The following is an 18,217-nucleotide window of genomic DNA, read 5'->3' as shown; positions in this document are numbered from 1 at the left end:
TTAATCAAAGCGTGCAGTGTCACCGTATGAGTGTATGAGTTTAAAACATATTTTTTTTTATTATGCAAAGCAACGTTTATACAAAGCACATTATTACAACACTGCACTGCTATTATGGAATTGTTCCAGTGGAACATTTAACATGATGTTTGTTTGCTAAATTCATATAAAGTTGTACTTTTAAGTGAAAAGCAAATTTCAAACAAAAGGCTTACATTAATTTAATATAAACGCAAGCATGGACACTAATGCATGCATTACTAGTAACCTAATGGTGTGGAGTCGTGGCACAGTGGTGAAAGTAATTTTTTTACTGACCTAACGACACGAGTTTAATTTCCTGCAATGACGAACATCATTTGTGTGTCCTCAACAAGTCCCTGAGCCTCCTCTTTCACCAACCTGCACCGACCAGCGCCGATAATTAATATTGTCAAACAATCCCCGCGACCGACACAGCACTGGTAAGGCTTGCATCCAGCAGTGGATTGGCAAAGGGCCGTACATGCGAATCGTAGAATGCGCTAGATTTCTTAGGAATTGCTGTGGTTACGTAGGCATTCTCTCTCCAGAAGACGTGCAACAATTGTACACTTAAATTTCGATTTAAAGCTTTCGTGACTGCAGGGATTCATCTTCTTGGTTCTTTCGGTAAAGTCACGTAGAATGGAAATAATAAAAGACTCTGTCTACTCGACAGACCTGCTCTCCACCTGAGGACGGCTGCTTGCGTTGTGGCCGAAACGTCGTGAGAATTATTTTATTATGTTTTATTTTTATTATTCTATTATTTCCATTCGACGTGACTTTACCGAAAGAACCAAGAAGATGAATTGTAGCGCAGAGAGCACGAATGGTTGAGTACATCCATAGGCACCCGTGTGGTGGCATTTCGGCGTATCACGTGATCCATAAAACAAGGAGCCACAGCAAAGTGAGATTTGCAAACCTTTTTTTAAAAAAACATTTAACCGTAATCCTGCATCAGCAGTGAACGTTAAACTTCTAGATGACAATGTAATATGGATATAAATGCAGCATATTTTTTTATGTTTTACCAGGTGAGGCCCATTGAGCTATGTAGTTATTTTTCTGAAGAAACCTGGCCACAAATGACAGGTCAACGAAGCGGCTCATCACGTGGAAATGTATCGCAGAAAAATACTCTAAACGCGTGTTTCTAAATGTGGAGGGAAAAACCGGAGGTCCCGGAGAAAAATCCATGCAACCACAGGTAGAACACGCAAACTCCAAATATACAGCAGGCGTCAGGGTCGGGATCGAACCCACGATCTCCTGTATACCAGGTGAGGTAGTTAACATGTAAAGAAGTCACTGGATATTAAAATGCCTTGCTTTTTTTTTTACTATGTTTCCTCTGCACCTTGTAAAACTTGCTAACAACCAATTTCCCAAATACCACATGTTGAATATGTTCTTTAGGCAAAAAAGAAACCGCACAACTTTTAATGCGGTCAGTAAGAAAAAAAAGTTCTAGAAACATCCATTCCTACGAAAACGTAAAACAGATGTCTTCACGGCCATTGTTATTCAGACAAAATAAATGTTTAAAAATCTTGATGTTGATCGCTGTCATGCAAAAATATATGTACCTTTTTGTGATGAAGATGAATACATGACCGTCAATTACCAGAGATGTAGCGGAAAGTTACATGAGACCCAAAATATATTGGAAAGGTCAAGATAATTCTTTCACAACCTTTCAAACAATACAAGTTGTCAAAGAATAAATACTTCAGTGACTTTTTTAAAGAATGCATGATTTTTCTGGATAAAATATCAATACGTAGTACTGTGTAGTCTACAGCCATTATCATAGACGTATGGTCACGTGCACACCATTTTCAACATACAATGTGTGGACGACCAACTGATTTTGATGGAGAGAAAAAACAAGGACCAGTAACATTATGTACGGAGTATCAGTGAAACACTTCTTAGGAAAACATAACTTTATGACCACACAAATGCATTGACAAGTAGTTTTAACGTTTATTGCCAGATTATAGCAATTGCGTCTCTCCAAAAATAACTTTCATCGTGAACTTTTTTAACTGGTTAAAAATACCTGGGCATATGACAACAAAATATATACAGAGCATTTTGCAAATATGTTTAGTCATGAGGATATTTATGCAAAGCCTGATCTAATATGGATGCAATTGTGTCACAGCAACGTAATGCAAAACACAGACTGACCGTGTACAATTAAAATATGTAAATTATGAATGCAAAACCATTTGCTAATTAACATGCAAAACTCAAGTCGGTAAAATCAAACATATATACAGTATCGGGTTAACTTAAGGTGTTGGTGAAAACACAGGTTCCGTCAAAACGTTACAAAACAGCGTTCTTCACAAATTCATTTTCAGAGGGGGCCCACTTCACCGGCAAGACATCATCAACGCGAGGGCAGCCACACTTTTGAAACCACTGGGGGCTTGACAGCAGCACGATGATGGGACGGGGAGGGGGGCGGGGTGTTGTCACGTGTTGTGTGTCGTCGGTGGGCCGCACTAAAGGCCATCAGAGGCCGCCAGAGGCCCCTGATGGCCTTGCAATGAAGGACACCGTTGCGATTTAAAGCTTTCGTGACTGCAGGGATTCATGTTCTTGGTTCTTTCGGTAAAGTCACGTAGAAGGGAAATAATAAAATAATAAAAATAAAACATAATAAAATAATTCTCACGACGTTTCGGCCACAACGCAAGCAGCCGTCCTCAGGTGGAGAACAGCGTCTTTCCGACAGACCTATTCTTCACCTGAGGACGCTGTCTTTCTGACAGACCTGTTCTTCACCTGAGGACTGGTGGCCGAAACGTCGTGAGAATTATTTCTTATGTTTATTTTTATTATTTTATTATTTCCCTTCTACGTGACTTTACCGAAAGAACCAAGAAGAAGAACACTATTGTAAAAATCTCTGGTTTTTTCTGTTGTAAAACAAAAACATCGCCGTGCCTTTGTCAACCTAATGCTGGACGAAGACCTCCCGACACCATTGGGGTCACGTGGGCGTACTCAACGATTCTTCACAATACTGGTCAATGTGGGTTGGTGACGGGGGTCCGAGCACCAGTTCAGAAATCACTCACCACTCATCTCAGCCATGGCTAGTAATTGCACTCAGATCACTCGATCCACATTAGTGCAGTGTCCTAACCACAGCACCTCCCCACCCCCCACACCTCCGAATCGCACAGTTGGCTACATACGGTGCGAAATCAGTTCAACATAGATACGTTTATGTCATTTATTGTGAAAATTCCGTCACAGTTCCTATGATCACTGTTTCATTGCTTTTATGGCTTTATTTTGGTGATTTCTAAAAGTTTATTGGTTTAGCCATGTTTGTTTGTTGTAGTACGGAGTTAGACTGATGGCCTTAATCTAAGTTGTCTTGTGGTTGTTGTTGTTGTTGTTGTTTGACTTGCATCCCACTGGGATTTTTGCACACAGTGTTGGTGTACTGTGTTTTTTCTGCAATATTTTGCTGTCTTTTCTTGGATTTTCTGTTTGCACTCAGTCACATATTCACTATAAGATGTTTTCTTGTTCATGTTTTTGTTTTTTGTTTGTTGCGGTTGCACCCGATTCAAGAGCCGAATGGCTCACAGGGCTGTACCTAATAAATGAACTTGAACTTGAACGTGCATACCCAATAACGTACATTCTGGCAAGATGAAGGCCGCTGGTTACCGTATCTATCTCGGGGATTGCTTGCCCGGACTTCACCTCACAGGTCAATGCGGGTTGGTGAAGAGAAGGCCCAAGACCGGTTCAGGTATCGTTCGTCACTCGTGTTTTGACGAGAACAAGGAGGTCAGGTGGCTGGGTTCTCCACAGCAATGCAATGACCACTGCATGATGGCTCCAGTCCTGAATGAAGCCCCCCCCCCCCCTCATGATATGTTGCTGGTCATGGGAGTTGTTTGACGCATGCGTCGCAATACCGGTCAATGTGGGCTGGTGAATATTAACGAGGGAAGAAATGGTAAAAACGTAATAATTTTTAGATTTTTTGTTGTTGTTATTATTTTGCTTCTGGAAATTATGAGGGAGTTTTTTTTGTTCACTCACATGTGAACCAGACCTATTATAAATTTATAATTAACACACGCTGTATATTTCACTTAAAACTAAAACAAAAATCAAGTTGTAAACACAATAAATAAACAAACCAACTGTAATATAAACGCCTAACTTAAATTATGAATAAATTATACTTGAAATGTTGGCAGAAAGGCGATTATAGATTGACAGTGTAAAGTATACATTCATATTCAAGTGACATTACGGGATTTTTCTTTCTTTCGTACAGTACAGCAAATAATATTTGTTACAGTATTCTGTGTGTTCACAAGGAACGCTACGCCGTGTTAGAGTATTAAAACATAGTTCAAACTGAAGTTCACAGCAAAAGGAATACTAGAAAAGACCTTTAAACCTATTTCGATTTAAAGCTTTCGTGACTGCAGGGATTCATCTTCTTGGTTCTTTCGGTAAAGTCACGTAGAAGGTAAATAATAAAGTAATAAAAATGTAACTTTTTATTATGTTTATTATGTTTTATTTCAATTATTTTATTATTTCCCTTCTACGTGACTTTACCAAAAGAACCTTTAAACATCTAAACGTAAGGGAATGTATTGAAATGCAGACATGGCAATGCTACTTTAGCAGTAGGAGAGAAAAACGTTTAACATTTACACATTCATTGGAATGCTATTTCATTTTTGAAAGCCTACATTGTGATGTCCTATTATTGCATAATGCACACATCAATGTAGGGTCGTTTGTGATATTTTCCTTATTTTTCACATTTTATCGAGGCAATGGCTGTTGTTTTCACGACGTAACATTTTTTCTCGAGGTATTGAGATGCACGTCAAAAAAAATTAAAGATCACAATCATATCACACGTTTAACTCGGGCGACTTAATGTGAGCGAACAAGGGCAAATTTGACCTTGGGGATGCCCTTTCCAAGCTGGAAGCCAATTAGAGAATAATTGACTTGGCCATTTACTGTGACAAGAAAGAAAAAAATTCAGATTGTTGGGTTTACGGCGCTACATACCAAAACCATTACACACAGCCCCATTCGTGTCGTGATTTTTTTTCACGCGTTGCCTTAAAACTGATGAATATATCCAAGTGAACGAATAATATACAGCCCTGTATACATTATTCAAATTCGCATGCCCACCCTATGACAAGCCATATATATATAAAAACACTACTCCATTAAAATGCACAATCTGGCAATGGGTAATGGCAGTTTGCATGAGAACGGGCGCGTTATAACAGCGGGCTGGTTTTCTTTCTGCTTAATAATATTTTTTTCCACGGGCAGTAGCAACGTGGCCATGTGCTGTTTTTGCAACATGCCAGACGGGCAATGCCAATCACACTTCAGTCCTGTGTGATCCTCGGCTCATGTTCAAACACTTGTCGGCAAATTTTAGCTTGTCCGTGTGGCCCAGTTGCCCATGTGCTTGCGAGGCCCATAATAGCCGGCCAAGTGGCACCCCCCACCGCCCCCCCCCCGGAACCCGCATGCTTCTGCTGTTGCTATGTCACACGCGGGGTTAACGCAACTCAAATAAGGCGAGGACCTCCAGAAAGGTCGGCACAAGCCCACCACTGCTGCCCAGGTTTAACACGAAATGGGACATGCACGTGCCTTGCAAAGCCAAACAAATATATTTATTTGTGGCGTTAAAACGTTTGCACTTTAAATCCGAGTGCAATATGTAAAACAAACCCCTTTTAAAATCACGCGCATGGGACGCGTGCTAATGTCTCTGCGACTTGTCCTTAATGCCACACATTTGAGGTGTCGGCGTCTCTAAAATTAAACGCTCTGACAATGCTTTCGTTTTTAGAAAGCTACCATACTGTACGAGCGGGGACTTTTCATAAGCGCCGTGATGCAGATGCGGAACAATCCTAACCCCAGCTGCCAACCCTGACAAGTGCCTTCCCCCCCAACACCTCCCGATTAGCGCGGTTGGCTACGTATGGTGCAAAAGAAGTTCAACGTACAAGAGAAAACCTCCCATTACACATTCGTTTATATAAAACACGCACTAATAACACAGTCGCGGGGTGTGGTGTACGAATAGACAAACGACGAGTCGCACATGAAGGAGAGGCGTCAGGGAAGCTTACCGGCATTCAATAAAGTGTTTAAAATTCCTCTGCTCAGTTCACGTCGATGTCACGAGGCAAGCATTCACAGCCGTCGAACTGCACCCACATCAATTGCGACGGTCCCGTTTTACATTTGAACGGCCAGAGACGGCAAGCGTTTCACGGTGGCGTTGAAGGTCACGTTTTTCATAACCAAATACCCACCTTGAGTCCCGAAAGATAACATTGATCGCCGAACATCAAACTGCACCCCTTATGCCGCCATTCAATTTGAATGCCGCACAGGACTTCAAGCTCGCCTCAGTTTTCACTTTCATGCGCTGTGTAAATAAATGATAGAAAGGAACTGATAAGCACTGCTGGGGTCTTGGCCATGAAGCGTTTGTTGCAACCAAGAGTTGTGATATTCCGTACTGGTGAAATGTACATCGATGCGCATCTCTATCCTTGCAAAAATACATTTAGAGCAATTCATACAAGATTGCATTTTGGAAGAAAATATTCAGGCCGATATGCGACAGATTATTAAGCAACGATTCATGGATTATGAAACGACTATATGTATCTGGCTGGCAAATCTGCTCGGATTTTTACCAGCAGGGGTTTGAGATTAATTTCCATCTGACCGATCATATCGTATATGTCCATAGCACACCTGCTAAAAGAGATCTCACGGCTCATTGTACCATTCCTAGCTTGAGCTCACCAAGCCAGCTCGACCGTATGCGGCACAGTACACATTCCCATTTAATATTCATTACACAATCAATACTGTAAAACCCATCATAACAGAATCATAGTGCAGGACGGGAAACCCCCTTGTGTTTCAAAGAACGTGCAGAAATGTGTAAAGAGCGCATAGCCTATTTGCATATTTAATCATTGTTGACATTAGCTGAGATAATGGGGCCCCAAAGTGTGGAATTGAAGACTGAGGAGATGTGGTTTCCAGAGGCAGACTCTGGGGCAAGTGAGCATCGGTGACTATCCTTTACTGATGAGCCCTCATAAGGATAAAACTGTTTTGTTGCCAGATAGAAGGGTAAAAAAACAATTATCATATTTTTTACTGGCAAATGAGGTTCCAATGGTGTAAATGCTTACCCCGAGCTCTCATACTCTGATGGTGCATTGTCTTTGAGTTGTGCGCCTTTTGGCTTCATCTGGTCCAACCCATGTGAGACTAGGCTCTAAGGAAAGCTTTCTCGGGTGTGGACCAATCAACTTCAAGGACAGTGCATACATTATCAGAGTTATGTTTTTGTTTGCATTATGACTGCAGGTATTGTGGTCTATGCAAACATGACTCCTTGTAAAAAAGGTGTCAGTTTTGTTGCCAGATAGAAGGGTAAAAACCAATTATCAGGATAAAACTGGTCCAGAGTTGTCCATATCTCGATGACTGCTGCCTGTCCGACCGTCAGTCGCATTTGCTCAAATGAATGTTGATGGTTGGATGGGGAGAATGATGGTGCAGTCTTCACGAGCCAACAGGCAACCAGAGGTACGGATCAGGAAACCCGAGTTTGGTCACAGTTGATACGGGCACCTCTCTATGTACAGAACAGGTCGGCTCCTTAAGGGTTGTACGGAAAAGTGCAATTTGCTACGTTTATGCAAGGCCTACGCACGCAGTGCACGATGGAAGTTATTTGACATTGTATTACACTTTACCACATTGGGCAATGCAGGTTGGTGAATGGGACTGCTACTCAGGACTTGCAGAAATGTCACACGCCCCTGGGAATGGGAACTCAGGTCGCCGGGCTCATAGTGCAGTGTGCTCACTACTATGCCACCACTCTAAACCGTTCAAGTACAATATTATCATATTATCGTACAAGGGACCAAAGTAAACATTCGTGGGCATTTTGTCTCGGGAATACATGTGGAGACTAATTGTACCATTACATTACTCAAAACGGCATGTTTCTGGCCACTTTATTGGAGAGAGAAAAACATTGCAGTGTACAGCAACAATTGTGCAGGCCGGTTTTCATTTAGGGACTTATTGCTTTTTGATAAAAAAAAGAAACGCATAATATGTAGCACCAATGGTTGTTTTTGGTTCACATGGTGGTGCTGATGTTTGAAAACATCCAGGTAATACGAAATGACAGCATGTCTGAGCACTGAATTTAGGAAGTGAACATAAACCATTCTCTATGGCAGACCGGGTTATTAAACCAAAGTCAAACAATATCAGGCTGAAACGCAATGTAATCATAATACCACGTCAAAATTCTGCTGCCAAGTCAGCATACCGAGAAGTACTTTATATATCCAACACTAGATTTAATATTCTTTGGGTCTTTCGGTAAAGTCACGTAGATAGAACGATAAAATAATGAAAATGAAAATAAAGTGAATTAAAAATAATAATAACATATCACGACGTTTCCATCGCAACACAAGCAATCGTCATCAGGTCATCAGGTCATGGCGATCGAAACGTCGTGATTTTTTAAATATTTTTATTTAATCACTTTATTTTAATTTTTTATTTCTATTCTTTTATTGTTCTATCTACGTGACTTTACCGAAAGACCCAAGCAATATGAATTCGTGCAGCCACGAAAGCTTTACGTCAAGATTCAACACTAGTTTCTAAACACAATAAGATAAACGATGCGTGGCATTCATTAATATTATAAAGATTACGTAGCGTGTTCAATGCAGATGGGTTTTTTAATCGCCCATTAAATCAACCTCATTTTGTCCCTGGCCCAAGGCAGATTCATTATCTCACCCCCCCCCCCCCCCCCCATAGCGAGATACTGTCATGCCCTCTGTTTGTTTGGGGACTTCAACTCCACACCGACATGAATGCCGTTGAGTGTGCGAAAGCTTGTGCCAGTTGTATAAGCACGTGTTGTAATGTGATGACACGTTCCATTGGGAGTAGCGATGCTTATTAAGGAGTTGGAAGCTCCGTCTATATATACACAAGAGGTGTGCTTAATATAATGAAATAAGTATATTCTGAGGATGTACAAGTAATTATAGGCAACGGTCATCACACGAATTCCACAATGCCCCTCCCCATACAGCTCTGCACGTCGTGAAAAGTACCTGTGCTCCGTAATCCTGCACATCAATGTCCCAAGTACAATATCGGCATGCTGTGTAAATCATCAGACAAACTTGTTTCACACGGTACAGCATTAAGCGTGGAGCGGTGGCACAGTGGTGAGCGCACTGTGGGCTAAGCACTGTGCCAGTTGAATTCCCGGCCACAGCGATCGTGAGTGGCGAGTGACAGCTGGACCACCATCGGCCGATCCACGTGGCTAGGCCGTACTGACGAGCGTGGCGAGGTACGGGCAAAAACAACCCCCGTCACCGAAAACGATGTGGGGGAGGCCTTCATCCAGCAGTGGATGAATACATTGCTCTGCACTAAATGCGAACACCGTAACAAACCAGCAATGATAATAACATTGTGAGGGTGCTCAATAGTGTACCTGCAAGGGCTCGTCGCCAAAATGTTAAATATACATAACCACACGAGCATAACAAGTTCACATTACACTGCCTAATGAAAAACTATTTCACTGAAGCAATTTTACGATAAAACATCAAAAGAAAACATATGTTTGATGGTATTCATTAAGTGCAGCATATATCCAAGCAGGTTGATAGAATTGAAAGGAAACTATTGTAGCACAAGGTGACTGCTTAATTTGAAAAGTAATGCCGAGAATAAATAATAATCATTTACATTTATTTGAAAAGCGCCTTCCACTAATGTCTCGAGGCGCCTTGTAAGATTAAGACGAAGGAAATGCCACGGGAGAATAAGGACAGCTACATCGAATAAGCGGAATAAAGATAATGTGCCTTTAAACGCGGCTTTAAAAAAGTATCCACATTGTGGGAATAAATTCAGGTGTCTATACCCGCAGATAACATCCACATAGAAGGGAAATAATAAAGTAATAAAAATAAAACATAGTAAAATAATTCTCACGACGTTTCGGCCACAACGCAAGCAGCCGTCCTCAGGTGAAGAACAGGTCTTTCCGTCTGAATGACGCTGTCTTTCCGACAGACCTGTTCTTCACCTGAGGACGGCTGCTTGCGTTGTGGCCGAAACGTCGTGAGAATTATTTTATTATGTTTCATTTTTATTATTGTATTATTTCCCTTCTACGTGACTTTACCGAAAGAACCAAGAAGATCAATCCCTGCAGTCACGAAAGCTTTAAATCGAAATTTAATATCCACATACTTTAGTCCGACATTGAACAGTAAAGCATTTCAGAAAGTAACTTGAATGGAACGAATGTGAATTTACAAACACAAGTGCCGTGCAGAAATGTGTCCTTTTTTGGAATTGTAATAAACAAAAACCAAAACCCTTTCTGTAACCAGGTAAAAGTCCAACTGGCCTCACAGTCTCAATCAAAAGGCAGCCTTTTCATGAATAATGTAAGAAAAAACGGTATCACCATATATCAATCCAATAGGGCAGTGTGTTATTTGGAATGGGGGGAAAATATAAATATTTATAGATAATAGGTGTTGGTACAGCTGGGTCACAGTCTCATTTGAGACAGATTTTGAACGGAGGGGGAAAAAACTGCATAATAACGAGGCAGCTCGGAAAAGTGCCCCTCTACAGAGAGAGCTTCAGTCAACACAATGAATGAATGAATCGATGAAACAATACAAGTGTTTAGTGGCGAAAATAACCGCAGTCTAGTTCCACAAATATATAATAAGCCGCTTTTAACTTACCCTGCAAAGTTTCAACGAGTTTCGAGAGTTTTCCAACAGCGTCCTGACCCTACATTGATATTCATGGACAATTCCACTCCCGCGTGGCATGTCAAAAAAAACAAGAGTGCCTGGAGATGAACTACGTGCACTCGAGGAGGAGATGTAACACACCACAAACTCTGCACAGATAGATTTAATAATCCATTGCCGTACTACCATTTCCTAGCAAACTCGCAGCTACAGTCCACACAACAACAGCCCGTGCTGTATATTCCCCGGCAGTCCTCTTCTTCTTACCCACGTACTCGCCAAGGATGTCGATGATTTGACGGCAAAGAAACGGAGGAACGCGAGCGAACGAATTTGCACGCCACAGCAATCAATCGACGAGTCACAGGCGGGACAACTTACCGAGAAGCCGGCCCAGAAGGGGCACGAGTGGCGCACCCTGGCCGACGTGGTGAGCGCCAGCGCAGCGAAGCTCACGGCCACGATCAGACCGCCGAGAACCATCTGAGTGACCCCCAGGGCGAGCAGGAGACGTGCGCGTGCCCGGGGCGGTCCCACCCGGGTGAGCGCTCCCAGGTGGCCCGGGCCACCGAGAGACGACCCGGTCCCAATATCGCCGTGGGACGGGGCCCGCTCTCGGGGTCGCGCAGAGGACACCCTCAGAGGCATCCTGCGGGGCCCTCCAGCCCTGGGGCCCCGAGTGCCTCGGCTGCGGTGGCAGGAGGTGGAGGAGGGCGAGGAGGAGGAGGCGGAGAGGGGTGCGGAGTAGAAGGCGGAGGACAAGGAGCTGCGAGGCGGCGGCGCATGGAGCCGGGGTGCCGCGCGCGGCGGCAGTGGCCGCGCCGTGCAGAAGAAGCTGGTGGCCAGGAGGGGGAGGAGGAGGGGGAGACGGAGGGTGGAGTTGGGGGAAAGGAAGAGACGGCGCTGGGTGAAGAGGTGGGAGTGACGAAGGTGGACGGGGAGACGGGGACGCGCTTGGAACGAGCGAAAGAGGAGATGGGAAACTCTGGTGCGCAAGATTGGGGAGGCCGAGTTTAAGATGAAGCCGGTGGCGCGGGTTAAGAAGAAGACGACGCGATGAAGGTGGAGGATAGAAGGCGCAGACGGAGACGGAGGCGTCCGAGCAGGAGAGTGAGCTGACGATTGGCGTGGCGACAGCCCTCGCGGAGATCCAGGCACCGCTGACGATGACGACGACGGCGGCGGCGCAGAAAACGGGGCGATAGTTCAAAGCGCAAAGGACACGAGGCGGTGGGCGAAGGAGCGCAGGAGGTTGTGGAATCGCTCCAGCGGGAACGCGACGATGCTGATGAGCGGCAAGCAGTCGTGACGCGTGCGGATGAGCAGCGGCAGGATGATGACGACGACGACGACGAGGTGGTGGTGGTGCGTGAACGACGTCGGCACGAAGGGACGATGCCGAGTTGCCCAGAGCCAGAGGCGTCGGCCATCCACTGGTCAGACGCCGGCGGAGTGGACGGAGGACAGGGCCTCGACGGGGAGGAGACGGAAAACAACTGACGGTCACTTGGACGTGCTCAAGACGCGTCTCAAGACGCGTCTCCCCGGAGCGCTCACGAGCAGCGAGCACCAGCCGCAAAGCGCCGGCTCGCTGGCGTGTCCTCGTCCCTCGCCTTCTCCTCGCTGCCGCCTCTGTCTGCAGCGCGCATCTCTCTCTCTCTGTGTGTGTGTGTCTCAGCAAGCAGCAGTGCGTGGATGAGTCAAGCTGTCACCTGCTGCTGCTGCTGCAGGCTAACATGTGCGTGTAGCAAGCTATGGCATCCGGCGTGTATCAACGTGTTGTCGCGCAGCCACCACCCGCCCCTTTAACGCTGCTCACGTGAGTTATTTTTTAATGTGCTGTGATCATTATGATGCTGCTGCTGCTCATGCTCATACTGCCGTTGTTTTGCCGATGCATCTGTTGCCGACGACGACGATTATGGAAGTGGCGGCGGTGGCGGTGTTGTTGTTGATAACAGTCTTAAGTCATTCCACGGAGAGCCAACAAACACCGGGATGCCCTACTGCGCGTTGAACGCGTGGGGGGTCTGCGTGGCGCGTGTGTTAGAGAGCGATAGAAGGAGGGTGGGTGGGTGTGAGTGAGCGAGAGTGGTGGTGGTGGTGCAGGAGGAGGACGGGGGGGGGGCTGTGTTTGGCTTTGGCGAATCTCCGCCCCGGAAACGCACAACCACGTCCCTGCGCGTGTCGTCTTCGCCTGCCGACTCAGTCTGCTCAGCCGGGAGGAGCAAGCGCCGTTACAGCTTCCGGCAAGAAGGGCCATACCCCCCCCCCCTGTACCCCCCCCCAACCCCGAGTCTAGCGCGCAGGTAACGGACGAGCACGCTGCTCTGCTTCGTTTTCATTTCAGGTGGAGCTGTCCAGTGCTGAAATCCGGAAAATATTCACCCATCAATCCTCCGAACCCATCAATTCCTCAACCCACCGCTTCCTGGCAGGGAGCGGGGTGCGAGGGGGGTGGTGGTGGTTGAAGGGAGCTTCGAAATAAATCAATATTCCTTGCGAAATGAAGACCCCCTGCTGCAAACGATGCTCAAATCTCACACTCAATTCCCGCCAACACCACGACCACCCTGGTTCTTCTAACGCTGCTGCTGCTGCTGATAATAACGATGATGCCTCTGCTGATGATGCTGTCTGCAGGGTCGTTTAACAGCTCATCGGCAGGATGAATTAATGATCTTCACAGTACAGTCACACGGTTGCAAATATTGTGCCGGTCTCTGCTGGATTACACTCGCACCGCGTCACGATGTGTTTTGCTGGGAGTGTGGGGCCTGAAGGATGACGCAGGGTGGCTTTTTAACCGAAGGGGCAACGTCTTAAACAAGTGTAACTGCTGCCCTGCACATGAAGCGCAATAAAGGTAAACTACTATTCTGTAAATAAAAAAAAGTTAACAGCGCAAAATTATTATTTCCAAGTCCAAACGTATTTTTCTGCTCAAATAACCGTGAAGGCGGTACTGTGAATCCGTGTACAGCACTACGCCAGTGGCGGAAATTCCACATTCCTACGGCTGGTGGCAAAGTATGTCCATGGGATAACTACTGTTGACTTACCCACAAGGTGGAACTTATTTTATCGCCCCCGTAAGGATGTCCTAGGATTGGTCAACCCCTAAGGGGCCATCCATTTAGGAGGTACGCAAAAATCTGTCAAAACTTGACCCCTCCCTGTATGCGCGCGTACTTTTACACCCACCCCCCCCCACCTGCGTACGTTCGCTTGACGCCCCCCCCCCTCTCCGAATCCTATAGAACAGCCGATATTTAATCCACGCAGAAACAATCGAGGGTGACTAATATTAACGTGTGAAATCATGACTGTAGGTGCTAAAGCGTCCACGTCAGTAGGAGAGGATCTACTGGTAGGGACCTCCTGGTTACACCAGCCCACAGGGGATTATTGTGTCCGTCCGTCCGTCGTGAATCCAAAAATGGGAGGGGTGGGGGCTGGGTGGAGAGGGGAGGGTAGGGAGGGGCTGGGTGGTGACGGTGGGGAGGGGCTGGGTGGGGTGAGGAGGGTGGGGCTGAGTGGGGGGGGTGGGAGGGGTGGGGCTGGGTGGGGAGGGGCTGGTCACCCCGTGGTGCCCTTATAAAACTCAACGTTTAACCTACTCACGCCGGCTTGTGCCCGCCCTCACAGTCGGCCATATTTGCGGAATACACCACGCCGCCGTTGACCCTGCAGGCCATTGACCGAGCAACCCAACGTTCCTACCAGCTCCCTCCGCAGGAGGAATGTGTTGTCAGGCACTTGATAGAAGATCGCTTCTGCTCGCCAACGCTTTAGCAGCTACATCAGCAGTCACATATTCACACGTAGTTTCATCACGCTTAGTTTTCTCCAATATAACCGATCAGTTTATTGTTGTTCTTGTTAACTAGCTCGCGGACTAGCTTTACACACAGCTTTGTACAAACAGTTATACTTGACCGTGTTATCCATCCTGACTGGTTATTCAAAAACACGTCTATTGTGATCTTAAACACACAATTAAAACTCGGTGACCTCGTCTCTATGTGAAGTGCGTCGACTGCACATCTGCTGCAGCAGCAGCCCCACGTAGAGACGAGTGTTCGTGCTGAAGTCCGGGCAGTAGCAGCAGTAGCAGCAGCAGCACGAACAGAGCGGCAGCTAAAACCTCGAGCCAGCGGCAGTGTGGAGCGAGGCCAGATCGCAGGATGTGTGCTAGTCCGTGGTGGGGCAGGCCACCAGACCATGTCAGACTCACTGCTGAGCTGCGTGAGAGCTGCAGTCAGGGGCACGGTGGTGGCACACGAGTGACACCTCTCCCACAGTCCCACTTCTCCCGGCAGGACTTGTTGTCTGACAGCTGGAGAAACTGAACTGTGGCTCATTTGCAGGCCAATGTAGACAAATTATTGTCCAGGCTTCACCCCCCCCCGCCTCGTTTCCTATGCGTACATTGTCAGTAGACCCCCCCCCCCCCCAATACGCAAGCGACTGCATTTGGGTTAACCCCCCTCCCTCCCCCCCTCCATGCGTACATACTCAATGGATGGCCACTAACCAGGATTTGTATTCAAATTTACGATGCAAGCCACCAGGCCGGGTATTTGTAAGTGCCATGGATTGTGATATCTGATACGCGTTTTAGATTATACCTATGTTGTTATGTATTCCCATATTTGTTGCCAAAATTACCTTTTAATAGACATTTGCCTTAAATAGTTCTGACCCAGAAGAGCAAATGTAATGGATGTACATACAGGGTTTTTGCAGATGTCGTGTGACCCCATTTAATTCTCTAAAACGTTATATATTTTTAAGTAATATGTATTTAAAACAGAAATGTATATGCAAAGGAACAAGAATGTTAGCGGTCAATTAATTGGCGGGGGGGGGGGGGTCACAAACCATCTGGACCACCCTGTACAGTTGTGTCTGCAGAGCCGGTGGCCTGCAAGGCACCCGCAATGCGCCCAATCTCGACAAATCTCAGTCTGAGCAAGTTTAAGATGGGAGAGCACCATGCATAACAGGTGCTATAGGCTGCAAAAAGCGCTGTAAAGGATGGTCCAGGTGTCTTGTGACCCCCAATTAATTGACCTCTGGTTTTTTTCTCCTTTGCTTATTCATGTTTGTTTTCAAACCCATTGGTGCACGAAAAAACATTCTTTGAAGATTAAAATTGGGGTCACAAGACATCTTGACCACCCTGAACTATAATTTAATATCCCTACGCATAAGCTCAAAATCAGAGCAGAAACCTGAGCGATGTCTCAATGTCAGTGTTAACGCAATAAAGTTTCGCCGTTGTATCATTGATTCGTAAGGTTAACGGAAGCTTGAAACACTACAAAAACAACAGACACACACTTTAACGTCCAAAAAAAACCCTTTATTATGAATAATATTGGTCGCAAAAGCCTACGTGCTTAACTTAGAATCCCATTATATATCCGGACCATTGTACATGTGTTTGTTACATATGCTAAAACGTGTCCGAGGTGTTAAATTTGTTTTCCTACTTAAATTATGAATTTTGTATGTTGAATTGCTGTTACATTAATAATGCCACGTACTCTGACATATAGTGTGCATTCTGAATTACCGCTGCATAAATATTACATGTGCCTCGAGGTATAACCTTCGATCGAGCTAATGCTGCAGTTCACTGACATACTTCTCTTTCTGTTTATCCATCACGAGTGGGAAAGTTTGTTTTCAATGGGTACATGTCAAATTAGGTTGCAGAATGAAATGTAGAAGAATATTAGGTTTTCGCGAACGTGGAGCAGATTTTAAAGTCAAGACCAAGCCATGACCTACACAGCGCTGGAAGGATGTGATCCAGCAGTGTTGTTCATAAAGGGTTGGAAATACATTTTAAAAGTGACTGGTAAACAATTTCCCTGAGCCTTTAATATCACGTGTTGCACACACTTATCATCAAGAGGCACCAACGCGCCAAGAACATTCCTGGAAATGTACAAAAGGCATAAGAACCACGGTGTTTCAAAATGCATGTTGGCTCATTGCTCAAAGTGGTTTCGGCTCTGCATTGTAGCATCATCGACATGTGCACGCAGTTTTTTTTTTTATTCTTCACCAGAAGTCAGAACGCATCCTGTTATTCGGTGACCTTGGCACGTTGGTTTCCCTCATCCGCTTCTTTTTTTTGCGTTTACGTAACGTCACGTCAAGATCGCATCCCCTGAAAACATTCCCACGCTAGTGTCACCAGAAATTCCAGTCCAACAAGAACATCTTGCCGATATTATTATTGTTGTCTTTGTTTCTGTGTTCGTGCAAAAAAACCGCACTTTTTGTTTCATGAATAGCAGAAACTGCCATCTGATTTTACAATGGGTCCATGGATATGTTCTTGATATAAACATAGCAAGGAACATGACAGAGCTGTGAATGTTTATTGTTTTAGGTTTTTTTTTTTTACCTAATTGGCTTATTATTACACACGGTAGAGCATGGTTAATAGCAAAGAACAAGATGAGACAAAGCAAAACCACTAAATGCATCTTGATCTCCAACCAAATGGGTTGTATCTTGTTTTACTAAATCACATTAAATGTTGCCGTTTAAAGCAAAGCATCAGTTAATTTCCATCAAGAATATAATTTCGGCTCTATTGCTGAGGCTGCTGGTGTTGGAGCTGCTGCGTTTATATTCAGCAACTACTTTGAAATGTAGATTTAAGAAAAAATAGACTTGCACATTTCTACTGGGCCTTGCCAAGTGTGAGGCTAACCATGAGGTTATTTGACCACAATTATGTCGCTCACTCCTCTCCGCTCCCCGTGGAACACAAGGCCGCAACAAGCACACGTCTCGAGCAGCCTTCTCTGCTTCCCCCCAAGACAGACCCCCATGGTCTTTAGTTGGTCGTGAACGGTGCTGTCGCAAGGTGGTCTACGGCCTGCCCCGTGTTCTTTTCCCTCGTGGTGTCCGCCGTAGGGCAGTTTTCGCTGTGGGCTCGGGCTCCACTCTGCGCACGTGTCACAGCCACCTGAGTCTTCTCTCTGTTGCGTCCCTTTCTCTCTGTTATAAAAAATTATGTTCTGCGAAAACAATAATATGTTCTGACATATTTGTGGAGCCAGGAGGCGGTACCGCTCAACGGAATTAATGTGTTTGCATTCCTAAAGTAACACATCACGTCCAATGTATAGTTTATATATTTTATTATGAGTTGAGAAAATCCTGATGTAAGCATTTTAAGCCAATTTACTGTGCACTTTATTTAGCAGATTAAATTTCGTTGAAAGAAGATGCGTTAACCATGGGATAATCCCTATGAG

At 45.2% G+C, this 18,217-nt stretch overlaps 1 protein-coding gene across 5 annotated transcripts in view; it reads right to left on the bottom strand.

The window, feature by feature from the left end:
* The window catches only part of LOC133343848 (protein ENTREP2-like), a 116,212-nt gene extending 104,491 nt beyond the window's left edge, over positions 1-11,721 (bottom strand). For all 5 annotated transcript variants that reach the window (XM_061553759.1, XM_061553760.1, XM_061553761.1 and 2 more), the window contains exon 1: positions 11,313-11,721. In XM_061553759.1, the coding sequence (XP_061409743.1) occupies positions 11,313-11,579 (267 nt within the window). In that variant the 5' untranslated portion in view covers positions 11,580-11,721. The remainder of the gene's footprint in view (positions 1-11,312) is intronic.
* Between the last annotated feature and the right edge of the window lie 6,496 nt (positions 11,722-18,217).

This window comes from Lethenteron reissneri, chromosome 18 (genome assembly GCF_015708825.2).
Source record: "Lethenteron reissneri isolate LAM-NWPU_2019-01 chromosome 18, ASM1570882v1, whole genome shotgun sequence".
Taxonomy (NCBI): domain Eukaryota; kingdom Metazoa; phylum Chordata; class Hyperoartia; order Petromyzontiformes; family Petromyzontidae; genus Lethenteron; species Lethenteron reissneri.
This window is presented reverse-complemented; position numbering and strand designations above follow the sequence as displayed.